Raw genomic sequence first — 22,519 nt, 5'->3', positions numbered from 1 at the left:
CAAGTACAGACGCTTTTTCAACACAGGTAAATGACGCGAAGCACTCGCCGGAAGTTGCCTTGTAAAATCATTTTAGTGATAAGATACAAAAACTGTACAAAGAAAGAGGTTCATTTTAAAAGTGCTCAAGGTTGCACTTTCAGTGCGCAGTTCCAAAAGCTCAAACAGTTTTTTTGTCCCACATACAGAAACACAACAGCCTAGACCTTTGTGCTGAAGCTTGTTGCTTCTGAGGCTTGCCTTGATCGACAGGAGTTGCTGTATGGGCCACAGGACAGCGGCTGGACGAGCCGTGCGACATCCCTGCCATCTCTTCTTGGTGCTGTTATCTAGAAAGTCGCCTCGGCCTCGATATTTTGGCCCTAGGCAGGAATCCTTGGTCGGACCAAGCACAGCAAGGTTTGGTGTGTCAACTGGTGCTTGACATGCCAGACGATGTCTTTGACCGCAGTGATACTGCGCTGCCTATATCTGCTTCTTTGCCAATTGCATTGTACGCTACAAATCCAAGCTTGTTACAACCTTATGAAGTCACATGCGTGTTACCGTTCGTCTTTTCACACACCCGCAACAAACACTCATTTTCACACCTACAGCTCTAAGCTGTATCACAGACGTGGGCGCCATCGCATTCGTATTCCAGAGGCATTAAAATATTCACCATTCACCTCGCGTTCGGTGCACATTCACCGTCAGAACTTGAAACATTTAGAGCACGCACAACGGACACGTCTTTCTGTCCAGCTACTTCACTAGTTTTTCCGCCTTCGGTAATACCACAAACTGCGTCTTTCCCTTGTGTCAGCCTCAGAAAACTGCATCGTCCTTCATTCACTTGCACTTCTTTCGCTTCACCTTCTTCGTTTTCTTCACCGGCTTCACTTTGCGTCTGGTCCTGCGTTCCTCAGAGACGCTCGTCGAGGAAGTAGAAGACGACGTGTCACTGGGCGACTTTCTCTTCGACCTTGTCCTCGCTGAAGACCTGGCACCGGCTGACCCCTTCCGTCCCTTCTTGCTGGCTGTGGTGCCTTTCTTCTTCGAAGGCTTCCTAGTCGTAGCAGATCGTGCGCTACGCTTACTGGAGCCGTCTCTCTTCGCAGCTGGGCTCTGGCGCGTCCTCTTTTTCTTGGTTCTGGTGCGCTTCGCCGGTGGGGAGTCACTCGACGTGCAAGACTCGCTGTCCTCCTCCTCCTCGGTGGTCGATTCGACACGACGTCTCGACGACTTGCGGGTGTCCGCCCTGCGTACGATGAGCATGCTTTGTATATCGACAGAATGTTGTAACGCACATACTTCGAGCTAATCTCGTGTATCTCAAGGCACGCTGCGCTTACACTAAAAAGTAGTGTTGACCTGTGACGGCTTTGATACTTGCGACAAGTAACACCGGCGTTATTCAAGGTAGCATGCAATGCCTATAGCACGTAGGAACACAACAAACACGAGTATAATGACGCAAGCAGTTCCAGGGAAAATGAATAGCATAACAAAAAAAGATGGCTTGGTAAAGTTATTAGCTTCTTTGACAAATATCCTACCGGGAATAAACCGCGGATATAGTCTGTGAAATTAAGTCTATGCATAGGATGGAGTCAGCTGCCGTAAGGCGGACAATTGGAGATCACTCGGAGAGCCTTTCGTCCTGGAGTGGACATAAAAAGTAGGGGTGGCAATGGTGGTGGTGGGGATGATGATGATTTTGATAATGATGACTACGACGACGACTGAGACGAGTATGATAATTTTGTATTTGTTCTACTCCTACGTACACTTTTGCCTTTGTGATTTACTTATAAGGTTTGAACAGTAGTCATCCTCCCCTTTCTGTCACCACCACGCCACCGGTGTCTGTCAGGAGAGAACGTTTCATCGCCAGTTTCTCTAAAAAATCGCAGTTCCACCTGAAAGGCGGAGCACCCATTGCGAGAGCAAATTAGTAGATAACTGTACGAAGTAAGGATAGTAGTTTTATCTACCGCATAAGCTAGTGAGCATTCACTTACTAATTAAATTAGTAATGGTAGAATATGTAGGCGTGACTCAACGAGGAGGTAGAAAGAAACAGACACGGAGAGACAGTGCTGTCTTGGTGTGCCTGCTTCTTTCTAAGTCCTTGTTCGCTCGCGCTAACACATTGCATCATGAATTCAAACAAACCAACCCGTCAACTTGTTTTAACTAAATTAACCAGCATGGTGTCACACGCGCCCAGGTAAACATGAACACATCTAGATCAATGACAGTGGAAAGTGTGTCTGAACACGCTGGAGTTAGGAATCGCGGCAGCAGCCGCGATCCAATTGACCTCCGTGCACCTGTCGTTTCAACGCGAACGAAACGTCGAAAGCATAGCGTGTACGAAGCTACCGGCAGTACGCGCACTCCGCAAACATCAGAAATAGCTTTGACGATGAGGCCCGTGCGGGCGCACACTTTGGTCACGTGGCAGATCGCTTCAAGACGCACGAGCGCCGGCAACGCGTCCCTACGGCGTCCGCCAAAGGTGCATACTACGGCGTCTGCGATTCGCGCGGCCAACGCCGTAGTAGACGCCGCGGTTGTTCCCACTCTGCACTATTCACGCAGAGGCGGGCGAGAAGGATATCGAGGCACCCTAGCAGCCGCCCGAGAAGAACCCCCCTCCTCCTTCTCCTGACCCCCCTGCCTAGCGCGCCACAGCAGAGGGCACGCATCTGGGCGGCGTTCGTCATTCGTGCACGCGAGATTGAAAAGCGTTCGCCGTCTCACCCTCGCACGCTTTCACTCATACGGAACCTCACGGCGACGGCAGAAACGTGCTTGGAGTGTTCATATAATTGCTGTAGCAGTGAAAAGGCTCGCCAGTGGCGTGGGACGATGCTCTTAACGTAGCCGGCGTCATGTTTTTGAGCATATACCAGCAAGGATAGACAGACGATGGTGCTGTAACGATGACTTGATGGGTGGCTGATGGCTCCGATTAAAGCCGTCGGCCGAATTCACAAGTCATCAAACGTCATACGCCATACGGTGTATCGCGAAGGTAACCGTCGCGACACAGAGCGTTAGCCATAGGTCATTGTTTCCTCGCCGGTTTGTCTTCAAAAATGAGACGCAGGCGACGTTAAGAGCATCGACAACGTTGCTGGCGTGCTTTTTGGATGAGATACGGCTGTGGAAACACTGTCGTGACGGACGCCGGTGCTGTGATAGTGACGGGACGAAGACGACGTTGTGAATCGAACCTTACACGGCGCTGTTATGAGGATGTAGCAACTAGTTTGGTCATTACGCTTACCGGCAATTTTCTACAACTACTGTGAACAACGTGGATTTGGAGCTCGAGTGAGGAAGTGGTACGAGCGTTTCTGTCATACGCCCGCTTGTAGTAATGTTTGGTGTCATTCATAGCGCCGTTCAAAACAAGCATCTGCGCAGTAGTTCAGACTTCGAGAAAACGAGCCCACATTGCCATGATTTGGTACTAAAATCTTCATTTGAGTCCTACAAGGTTGTAGTACTTTCCCACTACAGTCACAGGGATCGTCGTCTTTATTTATTTATTTATTTATTTATTTATTTATTTATTTATTTATTTATTTATTTACTTATTTATTTATTTTACCCTCACGCCCACAGAGCTTTCCAGAGGGGAGTGGGCTCCTAAAATAACGAAACAAAATATGAAATGTATTAACAGCTAAAATACATATCAGGTGGCAATGTTAGGCTAACACAACAGAAGATTCGAATAAAGGTACAATGCGAAGTACAGAGTATAAAAAGGGAAAAAAGAAAGCACTTCATGCGTCATAAAATAAGTAATTGTGTATGGTTGCATAAACTAAGTGATGGTACGAAATGGAAACGATATCTGAGGGTAGGTGGTTCCAGTCATTGGATGTGCGTGAAGGCCATCCAGTACGTGTTCTCCACATATAAAGAGCAAGCTTTTGTAAGATTTTACGATCCCTAGTGAGCGTTAGGTAACGTGTTATCACAATTTCTAGTTATTCTTCATGGATGTACTACACTAAGCCTGAAGTCACCACTCTTCAGTATATGCAGACCACTGAATCCTTGCAAAATCCGGGCACTATTACTGGCCCCATATTTATATTTGTAAGGCTTGACACCCTTCACTGTTTAGTATCTTAGAATTCTACCTAAATGGTCGTTTTCGAGCATAGCTTTTGGCGTTTTTTAATTTTTCTCCAAATTTGGTGCTGCATTCACAAAATCTTTGCCTGTTACCTTCAAATTATTATACTATAGAAAGCACTGGAGGAAGCATGTTCAAATTTCTCCGTAGATATGACAGAAGGCAAGCGAATGCTCGCCACTTAAAATGGACTTGTCCAACCTTGAAAGCAGAGTGCACCCGTCCTCATTTACAAGCGGACCTTCTCTACACTGCCATATACAGCTGTGAATGCTCGTTACGGGTGACGTACCAGAAAACAGCCCTCAAGTTCAAGCTCAACACGTTCCTTGTGGCACGTGCATAAAAGGTTGTGCCATAAGGCGAGCTTTCATAGAAAAAGCTGGCCTCGTAGTCACAAGGAATATGCGCTAAAACGTGAAACGCTAAAACGCTAAAAGCATTAAAATTTGCTGGAATTTTCTGTCACAAACGATTCTATCGTCGGGAGCCTTTTGCGACTACAGACCCTGCACTTTTGGCATAGGGCCTTCCACTTAAAATTTGACCTTGGTCCTTGACGCCTATTCTGTGCAGTAATATGACTGAAAGCAAGAAAAACATACTGCGCCACTTACTTTCGTGACATCCTAGCAGCTTCTAATTTCATCTTCTTGTGAAGAGATCGCTTTCGGTTCTTCGCAGGCTTTTTCTTGGGTTTTTTTACTATCTGGTAGTAGGTACTCGACTCAGTACAGCAAGATTCGTCACCAGAGTCCTCCGTTTGTGTCGATTCCCTTTGCGGCGACGCTCGTTTCTTTCTCATTGGCACACCCCTGTGTGGTTTCCTTGTCATGAAATTCTCTGACTCTTCATGATTGATAGAGGGGCTGTTAGATCCTGAATGCTCTTGCTTCGCACATTGTTGGCAAGATTTGTCGTAGTCGGAGCTCTCGGTTGTGCAACCCTCCTTATCGGTGGTGGATCCCAAAGGTTGCTGCTTCGCGTCTGTGCCCACGTTTTCGGATTCTTCGGTTTGAACTGGTACCGAGGAGTCTGTCGTGTCGTTTTCTGAGGCTTCGTTTGCAACCATCTTCGAGGTTGAATCGGCATCAGCAGGCGCCTTGCTGTCCGGCACTTGTGTGGCTGCCCGTCCTGCAGCAAGATTTTTGTCGACCTGTTCTTTTTGCGACGTTTTCTTGCTCTCTTGATGCAATCTAAAAAACCGAAGGCTAGCAATGTTTATTACAGGTTTCTTTATCGTCTTCCAGTCCTTGACAGCAGTTACAACTCTGGCCTTCCCTTTACGCGCTTTGTGTTGCGAAGGCTGTGGGTCATTTGTTCGGCCGGATATTGTTTCTTTTATAACCGGCGCGTGCATGCCTTCAGGCGAGGACGAAGACTTATTTTTTTTAGCCCTTATCTCTCCTTCAGGAGCGCATTCCGCATCCCCTGGCCTTAGATTTAGGTTCTCAAATGCGGGATCTTGAGCAGGGCTGTTCGGTTTGTCCACAACATCAGAATTCGCGTCGACTGCGTCGATTTCATTGTGGCCACCTTTGAAGGTACCACCACACACTTCTAAAGCTGACAAGCAGTCAGCCTTGGAAGAATTCGGCGCCGGAGACAGTGGTTTCGACGTCTCTGTTCCGCTGTCATCTGTTGTCGCGAAAGCATGCTCGGTAGACTCTATTCCTTTGATCCCGGGAGTTGGAGATCCATCTTTCCGTGTCGGTGTTCCTTCAGCTTCCATTTCTAGTAAACGAGACCATTTGGAGTCGTCCTTCGTGGCAGGTTGTTCCGGCTCGCCTTCTGAGGCCTGCGTAGGCTCGAGCTCTTCCTTTACTTCCGCGTCGTTTGGAGCTTGCTTCGAGGCCTCTGAGCTGCGTGCGCTGCGCGACCGGCGCTCGCGGTCCCCGCTCTGTTGGCTGTGGCCGCGGCTGTGCCTCGAGTGAGAGCGACTTCGGGACCTGGACACACTGCGGTGCTTCGCGTGACCTTGTGACCTGTCAGTGTACTGACTGCTGCAAGAGCAGCTACGGGACCCGCTGCACGAACGGCTGTAGGACCTGCTACAAGACCGCGAGCAGCTGCGGCTGTAGCTGCTTCCCGACCGGGACCGTCGCGGTGACCTGGAACGCGACCTGCCGTGCGACTCCGAGCGGGACCTACGAGAGCGGTGCCGGGACGCTGAGCGCGACCGCGAACGTGACCTAGAGCGGGAAGTCGACGAGCATTCGCCGCTGCTGCGGCTGCTGCTACGGGAGTCTGAGCTGTAGGACCTCCTGCGGCTGCGACTTCGGCTACGGCTGCTTCTGCTGCTAGACCTGGACGACCTGGGCGAGTAGCTGTGCGCCCTGGTCGAGGCCAGGTCGAGGCGCGATGTCGACTGCTTCGACTGCTGCTGCGCCGCTTCGAGGCGCGACCAGTCGCCCGGCACCTGCGACTTCTCGAGGCTGGCCGCGAGCTCGGCGATCTTTCGGCGCATGGCGAGTATGGCGTTGTGCAGCCGGCCGCTCGAGTGGTTGGCGATCCGCTGCTCGTTGTCGTCGAGGCCGATGCAGAGCTGGCACTCCTCGCAGATGTTCTGCTTCTGCTCCTTGACCGGTTCGTTGGACTTGCGGTCCAGCATCCTGGGAGGCAAAAGATGGAGCACGGAGGGCAGTACCGAGGGGTACCACTTTATCAGTGAACATGATTTTGCACAATGGTGCGCTTACGTTTCATTTTTCGATCCCTATACGTAATTTGAGTGGAAAATGGAAGTTGTTAGAACCGATCTATAGCTCCAAGGCTTAGGCTTTTCATTGTAAAATTGGTTAGAACCGTGCGACTAAAGTACCTTTCCGCAATGCCAGAAATGCCACTCCATGGGAAGGCTCTCTACCAAGAAATTCTCCAGCCATGTCAAGGCGACGTCATGGATTTTGACGCCATTTCCTCGTACATGATAATAAATTTTATTGGTAACGATGGACAATATTGTATTTGAAAGGAGCCAAAAATTGGATTTGTCAAGTTTCAAACATTTTTACTGAAACGCTCCGGCCAAAATGCAAAAACATACTTGAGCAATCCATGACATCACACTGACGTACTGGCCAATGGTTTCCGACCCAACATTCGAAAAATGAACTTTGATCGTTCTTTTCTCTGCTAATAATCAACTTATTACTTCAAGATCAACGGAAGTTGAGTTCCTAAAAAAACAATTTATCACTCTGGTCTGATTCAGCGTTTCTCTTTAGTGTTTCCTTAAAGACGATATTAAATATGCTTGTGAACCGATCTCACTCGAAGACTAGGGAAATGAATTGACTCCGACAAGGTATCAAATGGGTCATGCGCCACGTTAAGGTCAAGCTTCGGGAACAAATGTGAGATTTGGGGCGTCAGCTATGCACAAGAAGGAGTAACGTATTATTCTTCGGGAAGATCGACACACTTTATCTTCCTAGCAAGGTATTCTGCAATGCTCTGATAGGTACGCTGGCTTGTAGTCAGATCGATTTAAAAGAATGCCATGCTTCTTCGCGCAGGAACAAAAGTCTGCATTAGATGGAAGCCCTTAACGTCACCGATTCATACATTTAGTCTTGAGTTATCGCTTTTTCCCTACAATATTAAACTTGATTCTATATACTCCTAAACTACTTCGCAAGTTATCGACATGGTCCTAGGTTTTATTTCAGCAGATATTATATGTATGACATATCTGACTAATCTATTTCTATCTCACTATTCCAGCTATCGGCCATCTCTATTTTTTTCTAACAAGGATGCGAGTTCCGAGTAACAAGGAGATCTTTACCCTTTAGTTTGCCCCTGATATTGTCAGGGCGGTAAACCTCTACATGCCAGTAAACCGACAGATAACTAACATCATCGGCAACATTTGCTAGCATCCAGCAGCGTCTGTGATAGGTAAGCGACCCTGACAAAGACAAGTATGTATTTCAAAACGTTGCTCCAACGACATTCCTTGCCTCCATCTTCCTGTGAACTTCAGTCTAGTTTGCATTAGCCTTTAACAAGGTACTGATGGCTTCGGCCACAGTGGTTCCATTTGGTACATCGGAGCAGGCATTCATTAAAAGGGAAAACAAGAAGGACAGGCTATCAATTCCTCGTGGTTACGTTCACTGCACACACCACCATGCAATTTCAGCACACGCACACACACAAGGTGGTCAGTGAGGAGGAATGAAAAAAAAAATGGAGAGAGTAACCACTGCAAACAAACCCCAGGAAACTGCCTCTACTTACATTGTTCGGCAAGAAAAAGGCATCATGCAACGCTGAGAGACTTGTACTTACTCAGTAATTCAAGTTTTCTCGGTAAAAGAAACCTGAGATTAATTCTTGCAGTCAGATCGCTTTATAAGAAGCAGTCATTAAGTGGCATAAACAGAAAATTAAGGTTCTCAAACAAACCCCGAAGCGCACATGGATTTTTCGTCGACTGTACTTACCGAGGTCCCCAGCAGTAGCCTACGCGTGACAAGACCAATGCGGTTTTTTTACAGTCATACAATCGCAAGCACATTCCTCAGAATGTATGCAGTGAAGAAAAGCTAAATATATTTTATGGAATGTTAATGATGCCGATACTCGGGTAAGAGGCTGGCTTTTCTTTCAACACTCTCAGTCATTCGATATTAGCAGTGAACACAAATCTTGCCGTTCTTTTCATACTAATCGCACTTGCAATAAGGTCATGTTCCTTGGCATGTTTGTGTCGTTCCGCCGCGTCATTTATCCAGCAATTTGTTGCGCGACTTGCTCTTCAAAATAAAGGAGATTTAGGGATTCATGAAGTCCCTTAGGCACCTTATTCTCCATTTGCCAAGCTCTGCACATCGCAATAAACAGAATGTATTACTAGTTTCTAATTGCACTGAATACGAAGAAAGCTGTAACATACCATTTACGTTTATTGCACTTTTCTGTCCAACGTGACAAAGTAATGACGATTGCAAGTGTGTTTTTCTCTAACCACCTTTGAGGCATCTGACTGAGGCATCTGACATTTGAGGCATCCGATTACAGATGACAGTGTGTCAAGCGTTCCAATCTAGAACAGCCGTATCTTATTCAAGCATGATTGGGGGGAGGGGGGGGTGGAGGGGTCTGTAAGAGTACTAGCAACCCGTCCTCAATATGTATGTCTTCCCCACTCAAATGCCATCAAAATTTTACTTTGTGACTTGGTTGCAAATCACTCGAGAGCACATAGACAAACACAACTTGGTGTAGCTACATAAGAAGATGAAATCATTATATAGTGGCAACCATACACTCAGAAAAGAGAAACTTGTTTATGGGAGCAAATTTTAAAATCTATAGGCGCACTAGCGCACTTGAATTCAAATAACGGTCATAGCCGCCTGATTATTGTAAACTTGGGTATATTTTTCATGGTTAAAGCTGGGATGAATTGTAGTAAACATTTTTTAGGAGAAACCATAGGGGGCCTAGATGCCTTTCGTGTCATTGCGCGACATTGTGGCCCAGTGGCCACAACTGCGAAGTTCCCAAATCTTTCACTGTGCATCAGGAACATATATCGAAGTTCTGTAAACTTCATCCGATAGAGCATGTAAATCGGATAAGTTTTATATACGGATTTGCAGATTATGTCAATTTTTTAGTGTTTACGAGGGTTCTGCAACAGTTCTACTTGTAAATTAGTGGTATATTACAAAGCGGCGCATAATACGTTACTTAAGTTAGGCGCAGTCTACATTATTGCGGTATCAGTTTTCGTATCTGATAAACAGTTACAAACGTCACACCTGAGCTTTCTTTTGTTCCAATTTTGCAATTTTTAAGAATTTAGAAAGATATTTCCAGCCTGTCTAAACATACTCCTGCTTTGAATATTACCCGTTTTAACTGCAACAAGCCTCATTAAAATTGGTGCAACGGTTGCTCAGAAATTGCCTAGGTTGCCTTAGCTTTCTCTTAAGATGTACGACCCACTCACCCAGTAATACCATATTTGCCGCCGCTTTCTTGTTTTGTTTTTTTCTAAACCCATAGATGACAAAGTGCATCCCGAAAACAATCATATGCGGAACAACGTAAGCGGCACTTTTATGCAAAGGCGAATCGCTAAATATTTAGAGGAGGGCGTGGGGGAGTTCTTTATTTTTTATTTTCTCGATGCTCAATCATTGTTTTGTGGCGTGCCATAAATGACGAGTATCAAAAGTTACGCTCTGCGTACAATAGCGGTCCGTTCGTCCAGTAGCCCAATTATTCCGAATGGTGGCGCCCCCTTACATAGGTTATTGGTCGTCCCGCTAAAAGAGCTGAAGATAGACATTAATATTGCTTTAAACGCTGTCGCAAACGTCTCTGACACGAGCAGCGTTCGCTAAATGTCCGAACTTTGTCCTAATGTCCAGAAAATAAATATAAAAGTGTTCGTCAGCTACTAGAACGTTTAAACATCCGTTTGAAGTTTAGTGAGAGCTTACAGAGAATCTTAAGACTAATGTGACGTGTGCTTACGTGCTCTTTTTATTTAGGATGGCTCTGGGCCGGCTGATCGCAGAGAAAGCGCAAATCACGTCCATACAGTTTTAGTGACAGAAGTTTCCGAGCTTGGGGATATTCATTGCCAACTGTTAAATGCGTTCGCAGAACAACCTCTATAGTGGTCATGGGTGCCTTACTGGTGTAGGTGCTCTCTCTTCGGCTACAAATTCATCGACACTGTGTATAAAGCTCGGTAACGTGCAGAAGATAAAGCTAACGTCATCGATGCTTCTAAAAAAGAATCCACTGACGTAACGTTAGTTAAAAAAAGGAACAACAATACATTAGGTACCTTTCTGGCATCTGGATGAATATTCGGTGTCATTTGCGCCGTCTACTTAATTTTTTGCTTTGTGTGTTGAGCGATGCCCCTTCCCTATCGTGTTGTAAAAACAGCAACCAGCTAGCCCAACTATCAACAAAGGGATACACGTTCAAGGACCACAGGCATAGAAGTACGGAAAGAGCAGTGATATATAAACTCTACAACTGGAAAAAAATCCGTGTTGCAGTGGCAACGAACTAGCACGATTATTAATTGAGGTAATATATTTCCTTAGCGAAAATATGCGCCTACATACGGGACAATTCGCGTAATATGGCTTAAAGTAAGTTGATCTATTTAAATGTCCGCAAATGATAATATTATTGGTTAAATATGAGGATTATGTAGTGTCTCGGAGCAGTGACACAAACGCCCCGCACAAAAAATGCTTTATAACACTAATTGCATATTCACGTGGCATTTATAAGCGTTCTGGCATCACTACCTAGGTAATGTAAAATAGTAACTAAGTGTTACCGCTAGCATGAATAGACTCCAATGAGGATAAGGAAGTAGGATTAACACTTAAGGGTCCCCAGGTCCCCTCAAGTTGTCTATGTCTACTTTTTTGCCTGGAGGACCCCCAGCATTCTGTTGGAAATAAACTGAACTGAACACTTCCATGGCCGCTTATTCCCGTAATGAAGCTTAAAACTTGTTTTTCCACGCTTTCGTAGCACTTCCAGTTCGCTTGCGAACGAACATGCGAATAGGCCATAAATGATCGACCGTAAACCTATCTTTTGCATATTAAGATGTTTAGTCCATTTTCATAGATTCAGTGCTTAGAAAGGAACGAGGTGTTCCTTTTCTTCTCTCTCACGACTACACAAATACACAAATCATTGTCCATACAAATATAAAAGAGAACAGTTTTGTGCGCCTGCGATAGATATATGAAATGTTCAACGCTTACGTTCTACTGTTACGACGCGTTGCAAGTAAATGTGCCCTTTTGTTCTGAATGCTCGGGTTTCTCGTCAGCTCCACGAAGCCGGGCAGGTCCATTTGTGGTTACCACTCTTATTCCCAGCTGACACAACTCGTAAACAAAAACATAAATAAAGAACACCGACGATCACGATACTCCCCAATGCGAAATTCGAGCGCAGCTGTATGCGTGTTTTCATTTCGCGATATACCGGCTGGCGCGGACAATCTGTCTCGTGCGGCACATTGCGAACGGAGCGAAATGCGGCGCAGCTGCCTCGCTAATGTGGTGATCGGGAATCCTGTTTCACATACAAGCGATTGAGCGAATGGAGCGAACAGCGGCTCGGCGTTGCCACAGTGCACTAAAAAATATTGGGTGTAGTCAGTGTAGTGCTGCGAAGCTTTTCGCGAGGTCTCGTTTCGCATGCATTGCCGCCGCGCGTTTTTCGCCGCTGCGATAAGCAATGTTGCTGGCAAAAAAACACGGGATTTTCGGCCAGTTTCGGTAGTTTGCGACTACCAACATAAACATTGCTTCGTCCCTGCCTCTCAAATTTTTATTTTATAAATACATATCCTGCGCTTAGCAATTAACAATTCGCTGAAAAGCTCTCTTGGCATGTTGCCCGTACTACGTGTAGCAAGTAAATAAACATCGTCATATGCGCAGGCTTTCCCGCACTAGGGCTCCACTGGTCACGTGTCGAAGCGGGCCGTTCGGAAGCGATGCTGCCGCTCTGCCGCTGCGATAAAATTCTAACTTGTCCGAACCTCGCCGCTCCCGCCGCTAGTGCCGCCGCCGCCGCTCGAAACAGATTTCTGCGGCGCGGCGGCAGGATTCGCGAGCATTTTCGCTTGCATGTGAAACAGGCTTGAGAGGCAGCGTGACGCGTGGGTGCGATTCACAACAGCCGCCGCACAGAGATCTCCCAGACGACGCGCGCTACTCTGGCGCCATCTCGCAGCCATCGCCGCCGCACTACGCTTTTCCTCTCATGTTTTCGCCATTCCCTCCTCCTCCGCTTTCCGCCTCGCGGTTCCGCTGCACCCTCCTCCGCCGCTTTCTCACTCGCGTCTTTCACCCCCGCTGCGCTATGCGTTCGCTCTTTCATCATTCGCTTTGCTCGTTCCCTCGGTTACGCCGACGCCGACGCTTGCCTCAGAAACGGGCGCCTAAGAGCTGCGCTCTAAAACGTGGAATGTCTTGACGTAAACAGCACAAAACGTTCATACGCTGAGCGGGAGGAATCCGCTTGAGTGGCCGGCTATAGGCTTCCCTCGTAAAGTACTGCTTGCGGCGTGTGAGTACTGCATTTTACTGACAAGCGCATGCTTTGAGAAAAGACAAAGGACAACTAAACGGTGTTATATCGCATCCTACAACAGCCGCTGCAACCAGCGCCTCTAATTGGTGGCGTCCAAATCGCTCCCCGCCCAACGGCTTTCTTGGAGTAACGGAAGCCAATCTTAGAGGCCAAGTTTTTGTGTGCTGCAAGCGCCAGAAGAGATTGCACGAACCCGGAACACGACATGGTCATCATGCTCTAGACACCACCTTTGTAGACATTTAGACGGATAAGCTGTTGCGCTGTATGATCCAGCGTTTTTCAGCGTCGGAGGGCGATCTCTCGATGCTAGTGTTTGCTTTCAGTTGGCAGACAAGCGAAGCGGGAGGGGTGGTCAATTTTCAGGATGGATGTTGGTTAGGGATGTTAGCGATTAGCTTCAGAACCTGATCGATGCCTGGAGCGGCCAACGCACACACGAACGTGACGAAATCATGCAGTCAACCCGACTGCGTATTCCTCACCTTTCGAGTCGGTTTCGGCGCCGCTTGAGCCGCTCGACCTCCTTGATGACAGCGAGCGCCTCTTGCACTTTGCCCTTGTTGCCGAGTTCCTCGGCCTCGGTCAGCTTCTTGTCCACCATGTCTCCGTAGGACTTGAGCGTGGCCTCCTTGTCGCCGTGGCGATTGCTGCGCGCGGTCGTCTGGCACCGCGTCAGGCGGCCCTTCTTGGCCCGGTCAAGGATCTCACACGAGCGGATCACCTGCCACGAGAGGTTAAAAGAGAACGACGACTCTCGTAGCGCAGAAACCCTGTTAAAGATGTGTACGTGCTACGAAGCCGTCACGAAGGAGAGGCATGGAAAATATGCAACGCTCACTTAGATTTCAGTCGCAAAGTATTTCTTTAGGCTTAGGGCTTACTTCGAATCGATCAGTGGGAATCAAGCGCAGCCAGCCCCACTGGCTCACCAAGATCGGGCTCAGGCAGTTTTACTTGGAATTGGTAGTTCAAATACTCGCACTCACTCGCCCTCACAAAAGCTCCCATTCAATGGGACTCACTCAGGCCGTGCGGCCTTATCTAAACTTGCTAAGAGTGAGACTCACGCTCTCCAAGAGTGCTTCGAAACTATTGGACACTTACTCCCACATAGCCGCTACGATGGGCTTGCCCCACGCTATGCATCCGATCTATAAACCAGCGCACAGCTGAAACAATTTAAATGAAGGAAACGGTAAGAAGAGAGCAGTAGGATAGAAAACCTGTGTTTCTTCCCTTGTTTGTTAGGGGGGCGCGCAACCCAGCAACAAAGGAACACAAAGTGGTCTATAGAGACGAAGTTGATGTTCTTTCTCCTTCACGAAATACTGCTTGCGCACGCCTTCAAATGTTTACTCGAAGCGATACCAGACCAAACAACGTCATACTAACTGCGTATAATATGGCACCAGCTATTGTGTCGCTTAATAGCATTAAGAGGGAAAATAGAAATTCTTTCTTCCAACTTTCTTGGCCGCCGGTAGCGCTGCTTCTGAAACAGACACAGCGGTACCAGTTGCCGCCGGTACAAATTGCCGATCGACTGGTCGCTCGATGAACTTTGCGTGCATTTGCGGGCTTCTTTCACGCTCGGAAAAGCACTTTATGTAGGACGTATTGAGCAACATAAAGCTGCATCGGGAGTTTTTCAGGTCGCTCTGCAGTTTTCTCATTTACACTTTTCATCTAATTATAATGTTCGGGGTGTTGATTATTCTATACTAATAATCTAATTAGGCTGCACGAAAAAAAATAGAGTATCTCCTAGTGACGGCAAACGTCATTACCTTGGTTACGTGGCATTTGCATATTTTCAAAGGTTGGCTAAAGTTATCTGGGACACCCTGTATATGACGACCTCCTTCACGTGAAATCTCAAGTACTGTCGCCACCTCAAGTTCGGTTCTCTTGTCTACCTACGCACTCCTTCTCAAGAGAAAGAGTGCAACTGAAATATTTATGTGGCGTGCTCACGCCGCCGTGGATGACCGCACTGAATGTGGTCATTCAGTACTCCTGCTGTCCACGAACACGCTCGTTCGATTTAGGAGCAATAGTGCCACCCGTGCTGAAGTGCCGGAGTGCTCTTTTAAGCGACTCCTCCTCCACAGAGAAGCTGCACAGGTTGTCAACAGGGAGCTCGCCTCCGGATAGCCCTGTTGAGCATGACAATCTGACCGCGGTAATCGATGCACTGAACCACGAAAAGTACACACGAGTGGACGCGTAGAGCAAACGGAAACATATAGAAATCAACTGCACGCGAAACATCGACGAGTTATCATTGGCAGAAGTTTTTACAGAGAAGCTGTTTATGGCTATGCTTGCGCGCATTTTTCGTGTTCGTGGGCAAAAATACCATGGGCTGATGCCGGTGATAGCGCAATACCGGCCTACCCGCGGAGTGTGTGATGAAGTGATAACTTTATTTAGAATCCGGCGATTGGGAGGCCCGGGCCTGGGGCCGCCTAGATGGCCACTGGGAGTTGCTGCTCCCGTGCGGCTTCCTTGGCTCGCTGGACGGCCCCAAGTTGGTCTTGGAGTTCTGAGCTGAGCAGCACGGCTGACCACCACGCCCGTAGATTTTCTGGGGAGACTGCCATTTTATTTTGGTATATTTCACATCCCCACAACATGTGTTGAAGGGGGGCTCTAACAGACTTGCATAGCTTGCACATATCGCTCTCGTGTATATCGGGGTAGAAAGTTTTTAGTTGCACGGGACTCGTATAAGTTATAGAAGTAGACTTCAAGCACTCCACCAAATTGCAAAACTAAGTTTAATATTTTGGGCCCAAATAAAGCCCGCATCAGATATTAAGCTGATAAGAACAGGTACTCCACTTTGACCTGCGCCGATCATGTCTACGTTCGCACCACCCTCTCTTTGTCGGCGTTGCAAGCGCTTGCGCATCTACTTTTCTTCTGCTCTCCCGTGGTGGTGGTCCCGTCAAAACGTCATGCGTGTCTATAGTTCCCTCCGCCTCCTCGGGGCGGCGGCACCGTCGTGCACGTGAATGTACAGTCGCGGACAGAATATTATGGACCATGAAATCTGAGATAAAGCTGAATATCTCCGCAACCTCACAACGCAATCTTGTATTTGCATTTTGGACCTCGACTAGAATATGCTAACAACGTTGTCGTGGGCAGTTTTACTGGTTACTGCTACAGGCTGCTCGGGAATTGAACGTTTTTGGAGATCCCGTGGTCCATTTTATTCTGTCCGCGACTGTACGTAAATAGCACGGCAAATGAGTTCGTACAGTTGTTCAAAATTCTTTGTCACCTCTGTGTCGTGTGCTAAACAGATTCGCTGGGCATCCACTTTCACCGTGTGGAATCAATTTTTTTTATTCTTGTGTCGAGCGATATTACCATTTCAACCATACTATTCATAATAATGATAGGGACTACTTGGGTGGCAACTATAATGTACAAATGAACGAGCAAATAATCACATAATTTATCATTTTCCGCATCGCGCTCAATTTCTCGCTCCAGCCATCCTTTCAACTGCGGCACGCCGCACGCAAACTCACCGAGCTGAACACGCGGATTTCTTTAAAATCCACAATGAAGCCTTTCTGAAAGCTTGCTGCGCCTTAGCTGAAATATGTATTGTTTGTTTTCACTTTCAGAGACACTTCACCTTGAGCATTTGCATTTGAACTGGCGCACCTATTCCTGCAAGTGAAGTTTGCCCGCTAACAAAGCCAACACTAGAAACGTAGTCGGCTAGTTGGTGGCTGTGTATATTTTCTGCGCGTCTCATGACGAACTCTTGCAAAAGATACAGCACTTCTACATGCCCACTTGAATTTCGGGGGAGTATATGTGCGCACAGAAAAAAAAAAAGCTAATGCATTTGAGAATAAACAGCCGCCAGCACGTGCTTTGCCCTTCGTACACCTTGAGCCATCATTTCGTGATCAGGAAGGGCTAATATAGCAGTGAAAAGTACCGTTTTTCTCGCCTCATCCAAGCCGCACCAACACCACTGGAGCGATTGAAAGCCTCCTCGACGCATGAAAAGATCTCGGGTTCCAGCGCCGCGGCGCGGAGAAGGAGCCCTCCACGTTCACCACTGAAATTACGTTTTCTCCGTGCGAATGGGACGGCCGGAGTAAAAAAACTCCCAGTGCGCGCTAATCTCGGAGGCCATGGTGGTTTACCAGCAGCGGTAATTAACTTGCGTGATGATGTTAGAAAAAAAAAGGATAATCTTTTTTAGTGCTTGGGAACTACGTGAATGCTTCCCAGAACGAGTTCTGAAAGTACTGTAGGTTTTGCTCCCTAAGCAACGGAAACTAATTCAATTTTTATTTCAACGAGTGCATTTCTTAAAAACAGCATTCAATTGATTGGTGTAAGTGCAGCGCACTTGTCGACCAAGCAAGCAGTATATTGAACATCTAAATATGCATAGCGAATCATGAACCACTGAGTTAATGCACCCATATCGCATGCTACGCATTGTTTTTACGAGTTCGAAACAGTCACCTGCACGAAAGTGAAAAAAATTGCCAAACTAAAATAAAACAAAAATAACTAAGTGCTTCCTAAAACGAAACCAGATACAGATCTTTCCAAAATGGAAGTTTCGGGAAGCAGACGACGCTAGAAATTACGACCCATCCGCTGGTTTCGTCTTCCGAAGTAGCTCGGAAACAAACATCTAACACATAACCGCATTTTGTCAACTGGCTTTTGCTAAAGGTGCATTAGACCTACACGATGCCGATATTTCTCATTGCAATAAGCAAGGAAAAAACTTTTTCTTGCGAGAAACAGCATAAGAGGAACTTAGTATTTTATGTGGTCGGGGCGCGGTCTGCCTTGGGCCGCCGAGCGTAACTGCAGCAGCAATGCTAACAAAGCTGCTGTCTATTCAATCAGCTTAGCTCCGGAGTTAGCGACGTAGCAAGACAAAATTTTCACGAACTGCAAATCGTGGCATCTCTTCACGCGCTTATTGCGACGAAAACAAAGTTGAAGAGGAAGAAGTTTAAGAGATGAAAAGATAGCGCGACTACTTCTGTGAACCATTTTTGCGGCTGGCAGAAATTTCACTACCTGCTCTTTTCGCACAGTTACCGGTACCGAGGATGCCGCTCCCTGTCTGCGCATGCGTACCTGCAGCCTGCAGCGAAGTAATTCATCGTTGATGAATACAAAGCGAAGAGCGATGTGCTCATTTCAAGCATTGCACCTTTTTAAAGGCAATATTTGCACGTTACACGATTCATTCGACAAGTTTCACATTTCCCTGCCCCGTAGACGTAAAGTGACGTCTCGAAACGCGACACGAGCTCACGTCCAAGAGCGCCTGTACTTCCCGGTCCGCGCGAGCCCGTTGCGAAAGAGGCCGCTCACCTTCTGCAGGTAGGTGAGCACCGTGAGCTCGTAGAAGCGGTGCTGTCCCGGCCGGTACATCCTGGAGCTGTTCTCGAAGTCCGCCTTGAGCGCGTAGTTGTGGATCTTGGAGCACGAGCCCATGGCCATCTTGGTGCCGGCGAGCGCGTCGTGCGGGCACAGGCCGAGCAGGAAGCAGCGGCACACCTTGGGGTCCGAGTAGTGGAGCGAGTTCTTGACGCCGTCCCAGCCGGTGCCCATGAGCTCGTCGAGCTTCTGGCGCATGTGGTCCTTGGCGGTCATGGCCATCCCTCGGGCCCGCGATGACGTGTACTAATCGCGGGGCAACGGTGCGGCACGCTCGACCGGAGGCGACAGACTCGCCGCCGAGCAGGCCGGCTATGGGGCGCGGACTGGTAGCGGAGGAGGGTGGTCGGGCACAGTGTTCCAAGAGCCTAGTGCTCGCAGGGCTGAGAGACAGCGGACTTGTGAGAGCGTGCGGCACGGCAGCCGGTGGGCCACGCGCTCGGTCGCGAGCTATTCGCTCTTCTTCTTTCTAGCATTGCCGGCTTCACGTGAAATGTACGGCGGGTGAAAGTATCGTTTGCGAAGAAGCGTTCGCGCGCGATTTGAGTTGCGGTGGACCAGTACCGCTGTTGTTTCTTTCAGCTCGTTCATAAAGTGTCGTTGGTATACCTGTCTGTTACGGGCACTTTCCACGTTTGAGTTCCTTCTACAAGGCATGCCATCTTGCTCGTTGCGTCCCAACTGTACTGAAGAGGTTAAATGACTTGCCCAGGGTTCAATTTTCTTTTTGTTCTCAATCTTCGTTTCCAGGATTTCGAGACTACTTAGGTCTCTATTTATCTCTCTCGCTGTCTTCTTTTTTTTTTTTCTTCGGCTTGCGGACAGGCAGGTATTGGTTTCAGTTGACCTTCGTGTGCATCTCGACCAATTTGACGCATTCAGAATCATTTTTGATGGATCGAGGATTTCTATCCAAAATCGCTTGCGATGTGGGAAGGGGAAGTATTTCATTCTGTCTTACCGGAAAGCTTCAGCATCAGTCTCTGTGCTACCCTTAAAATAACGCCGCAACGCCGAGAACGTGTACGAAGCCGCCATGCCGATGATGACGTTTTGTCGAAAACTCAAATGTACTTTTTTCCTTGTTTTATGCATGCTGCATCTTCCTTTCAGTAATTCTTAACTCGCGCGCGCGCAGCAGATGGTTTCTTAGCGGAGCTTTCTTTTTCCTGTCCGGCTTGAGCCCGTTTCGGTCCTGCAGTACGTAATAAATAAAAATAAAAAATACGGTACATCTTAACGACCCATTATAATTAGAGCTGATTCCTACTGCATGGACGGCCTTGTTTGTTTTAGTTCCACTTGCAACTAAATCATGTCGCTGCGTAAAGCATAAGAAGTTAAAACACCGGTGGGTGCTGTGACGGCCTATCGCAACAAGATTGTGTGTTCAAGTGTAGGAGTTTTAGAAGTTTGCCAGCACCATAGAGAGATTGTGCAAAGTTATCTCATCTCTGCTTAGTGCAGAATAAGACTCCGCATACATCTGAGGCAAATGGCGAGAACTGCTGCCGGGCGTGGCAATAAGGCATGCGATGTGGCCAGTCTTGAATGAATTCTTGTTTCCTAAATGCATGCTTCGGCGTTCTTGGTTTAAAACAAAAAGAAAAAAGAGACAGTACATTTTTTTCTCTCTTTTTTTAAAATTTCGTCGTCTTCCACCTAAGAGACGCACTTCCCCTCTTCTTGTTTCCCTCCTCCGTTTCTTGCGACATGTGCGCCACGTAGTCTGGATACCTGCGTTTACTCTTCGGTAAATGTTATGGGGCCTCCTCGCAGGGTACGAACCTCTGCTGAAGAAGCGAATCGTAGAGCTACTGGCGCGGCTGCAACCAGGCAACATTGGGCTCAGTAGAGCCCTGTGGAGAAAGCAGCACAAGCCGCAGCTCGCCGTCGACGCAGGGGGGAGGGCAGGCACTGTTCGGATCGTTCTCGTGAAAATGACCCGAAGAGACTTCGCCGCGAAGACCCTGTAGTGCGTGGTGCAGAAAATGGAGCTCTTAAGCTCCATATTCAGCTCTTCAGCTTCAGCTCCTCCAGCTTACGCTGTGACTGTGCTTCGCGTGTGCATAGGGCTGTGGCTTTTTTACTCAATACTTTAGGGGTTAACCGCGGAAGCGGCCGACCAGTGGCAAGCAGCTTTTACGAACGAAATGATCTGTGAATTCCGCAAAAGTTGGAGAGCGAAAAACCCTTCTAAAACAGTTGCCTCAAGAAACACTGGAAAGTTATGCCCTGCTATGTATTTTTCGGTGCCAGGCAGCGGCGACAGCAGTACGTCACAGCCTCGAAAGCACGCCACCTCATTGTCAAGACCAAGAGGAGAGCCGCAGAGCAGAGACAGCCACGTGTAAAGTGGGTAAAGATGATGATGATCTGCGGAATAGTACGCATTTGGGCGGGTTGGTTGTTTGCTGCTGTTTACTGCTCGTAATGATGAAGATGATGATGATAATCAAGAACTGTAGGACGTAGCCAAGAGGGATGATTGGAAAGAATCGGGCTGAAATAGAAATAGGTTTAGTTATACTTGCATTAAATTTTGGGAAAGATTTGCAGAAACAGAGAAAAAGAAATTGACGGCATTCAGAGTGGCATAAGCGAAAAGGAATGAGGAGAAAAAAAATAAAAATTTGGTAACAAGCAATGACACAGATAGAGAAAAAGTCCCGCAGAAACTCCTCTACGAGTTTTCTAAGTACGCAAAGGAAGGAAGGAAATCAACTTTATTCAAGGTCCTGCAGGCCACGAGAGCTTTGGGGGCTCTCGTGGAGTGGGTGTCTCCCACGACGGAACCGGGAGGTTTAGTTTCCTTGCGGGGTCGTGGACCTGCTGGACGGCCCAGAGCTGGGGAATGAGTTCCTCGCTCCGGATTGCTTTTCAAACTTGCGCTTGTCCGGTCGGAGTTAATGTGAGCTTGCGAGCACGGCCAGAGAAAATGATAGACGTTAAGGGATGTATCGGAAATTTCTGCCGTCCCCGTCCCCGTGATGTTTCGTAAAAGTTCAAGCGTGGTAAAATCGTCGATCTGGCTGCATGCGCGAGCGAAAGCATGCGGTGAGCCGGCGATTGTGGCTCAATCCCGCGCGAGAAAGAGAGAAAGTGGGTCGTCTTCGGTCGTGCGCAAGGCTCTGGGGGAAGAAGTTGTGGGGAGCTCTTCTTCCCCGGGTGGGCCCGTTCGCCTGCGCGAGCCCTCCCGGACGCATTTTCACAATTGCTAGTAAGTACAGCGGGGCGTGGCACTTCCAGGAGCGCCCGACGTTTCTGCGCAGGCGCTAGTAAGAGCAGTTGCGAGACAGAGATGTATGATGCTCTGAGACGATGCTAAGCATCGCACGCGTAATGCGAAGTCGTGGGATGTTTCCCCACCTACGGCGAGTTGTTTTTTCATCAACTTTCGTTGCCTTTAATTTATCATGTCTTTAACTCAATTAGTAAAGAGAAGTATTTTCCCCTATGTTGTCCTTGGTGTCCTTGTTGGCTTCTCATGATATGATTAATAGCAATCGGGCCACTCGTTTAACCCCCTTTCTTCTCGTTCACTACTTTTGTTAAGCAATTCGAACGGCAAATTTCCCTGGCTGAATCTCGATTTCAGTACTGATCAAGTCCTCGTTCTCAAGGCCTGACGTTTGAGTCAAATAATGCGAAAATTCGGTATTCGACCAAGAACTGTTAGTCGGGCCAAAGCAATTTTTAAAGCGTTAAATTCAAAGTAATTGTTGAGGAAGTTACGTGGCTGAGTAAAGGTACACTCGCCAAATGAAAAAATTCAAAACACAGATTGACGTTTCGGCGCCCAATGCGGGTGCCTTGTTCACAATGAAC

General features: G+C 47.7%; 1 protein-coding gene and 1 pseudogene across 2 annotated transcripts; both read right to left on the bottom strand.

The window, feature by feature from the left end:
- Positions 1-54: 54 nt before the first annotated feature.
- Positions 55-19,143, bottom strand: LOC139061178 (micronuclear linker histone polyprotein-like). Of its 2 annotated transcripts, XM_070540828.1 has the most exons (5): positions 13,732-13,788; positions 8,593-8,611; positions 8,438-8,469; positions 4,759-6,753; positions 55-1,240 (listed from the first exon to the last, which is right to left on the bottom strand). In XM_070540828.1, exons 4-5 carry the CDS (start codon positions 6,750-6,752, stop codon positions 832-834), a joined length of 2,403 nt encoding a protein of 800 aa, XP_070396929.1. In that variant the 5' UTR covers position 6,753; positions 8,438-8,469; positions 8,593-8,611; positions 13,732-13,788; the 3' UTR covers positions 55-831. The 2 variants fall into 2 exon arrangements, with proteins under 2 accessions (XP_070396929.1, XP_070396928.1); XM_070540827.1 differs by lacking the exons at positions 8,438-8,469; positions 8,593-8,611 and adding an exon at positions 18,626-19,143 and having other exon boundaries at positions 13,732-13,970.
- LOC139047158 (U2 spliceosomal RNA) lies at positions 15,959-16,109 on the bottom strand (annotated as a pseudogene).
- Positions 19,144-22,519: the final 3,376 nt, after the last annotated feature.

Source organism: Dermacentor albipictus, chromosome 6 (genome assembly GCF_038994185.2).
Source record: "Dermacentor albipictus isolate Rhodes 1998 colony chromosome 6, USDA_Dalb.pri_finalv2, whole genome shotgun sequence".
Lineage (NCBI taxonomy): Eukaryota > Metazoa > Arthropoda > Arachnida > Ixodida > Ixodidae > Dermacentor > Dermacentor albipictus.
The sequence above is the reverse complement of the archived record's forward strand: the minus strand, read 5'-3'. Positions and strand labels throughout refer to the sequence as shown.